This window comes from Mustela nigripes, chromosome X, assembly GCF_022355385.1.
Source record: "Mustela nigripes isolate SB6536 chromosome X, MUSNIG.SB6536, whole genome shotgun sequence".
Taxonomy (NCBI): domain Eukaryota; kingdom Metazoa; phylum Chordata; class Mammalia; order Carnivora; family Mustelidae; genus Mustela; species Mustela nigripes.
This window is the reverse complement of record NC_081575.1, coordinates 12204985-12206038: the sequence shown is the minus strand read 5'-3', so window position 1 is coordinate 12206038 and position 1054 is coordinate 12204985. Positions and strand designations below refer to the sequence as shown.

General features: G+C 72.5%; 1 protein-coding gene across 1 annotated transcript in view; it reads left to right on the top strand.

The window, feature by feature from the left end:
- The first annotated feature begins 232 nt into the window (after positions 1 to 232).
- Positions 233 to 1054, top strand: part of HAPSTR2 (HUWE1 associated protein modifying stress responses 2) — a 6192-nt gene continuing 5370 nt past the window's right edge. The window contains exon 1 of the mRNA XM_059385968.1: positions 233 to 1052. Within this exon, the coding sequence (XP_059241951.1) occupies positions 383 to 1052 (670 nt within the window). The 5' untranslated portion in view covers positions 233 to 382. The remainder of the gene's footprint in view (positions 1053 to 1054) is intronic.

The following is a 1054-nucleotide window of genomic DNA, read 5'->3' as shown; positions in this document are numbered from 1 at the left end:
GTGGCTGGAGCGGCGGAGGCGGCGGCGGCGGCTGCGGGGAGGCCGCGGCGCCGTGGGGGGGCCCTAGGAGCGGACGGCGGGGCCGGAAGGGGGCAGCAAGGCGGCGCCGGCGGCTGCGGAGTTATCTCCGCGGCGTAGCTGGGGGCCGGGCCGGGCGGGGCGGGGCGGGGCGTGCACCAGGGCCGCGGGCGGCGCGCGCCGGAACAGTTGGCCTCAGGGCCCCGCCGCCCGCGCGACCGCCCGCCGGCGCACGCGGAGGAGGCGGCGGCGGCCGCAGAAGGAGGAGGGGAGCGCGGAGCAGGAGGTGAGGTGGAGGTGGAGGAGCAAGAGTAGGCGGAGGAGGAGGCGGCGGTGGAGGAGACGAGCGGCCAGGAGGAGGAGGATGGAGGAGCAGCCGAAGGAGGGCGAGGCCGAGGTGGCGGAGCACTGGTTTTCCAAGTGGGAACGCCAGTGCCTGGCCGAGGCCGAGCAGGGGGAGCAGCTGCCCCCCGAGCTGCAGGAGGAGGCGGCCGCGGAGGCAGCGGGGCTCAAGAGCGAGCGGCAGAGGCTGTGGCACCTCTTCCAGATCTCTGCCACCGCCGTGGCCCAGCTCTACAAGGATGCCGGGTGCCAACAGCCAGATCTGTCCATCTGGGACCCCTTCCAGAACGCGGCCATGGCCGTGACCAGTCTCTACAAAGAGAGCGGGGATGCCCACCAACGAAGTTTTGACCTGGGCGTCCAGGTCGGCTACCAGCGTCGCATCAGAGATGTCCTGGAGTGGGTGAAGAAGGGCCGGAGCACCATTCTCCGCGAAGACCTGATCAGCTTCCTGTGTGGCAAGGTGCCCCCCGCACCTCCACCGTCGCGCACCCCCAGGACGCCGCCGAAGCTGTCTGTCGCGGCCTCCGGCCAGGCCGCAGCCACCGGGGCCGGATCGTCCGTAGACGTCGACCTGCAGCCCTTCCATGAGGCCATCGCCCTGCATGGCCTCAGTGGTGCCATGGCGAGCATCAGCGTGAGATCTGGCGCCCCTGGCTCCCCGCCTCAAGCCAGCGGCGGGGCCACCAATGGC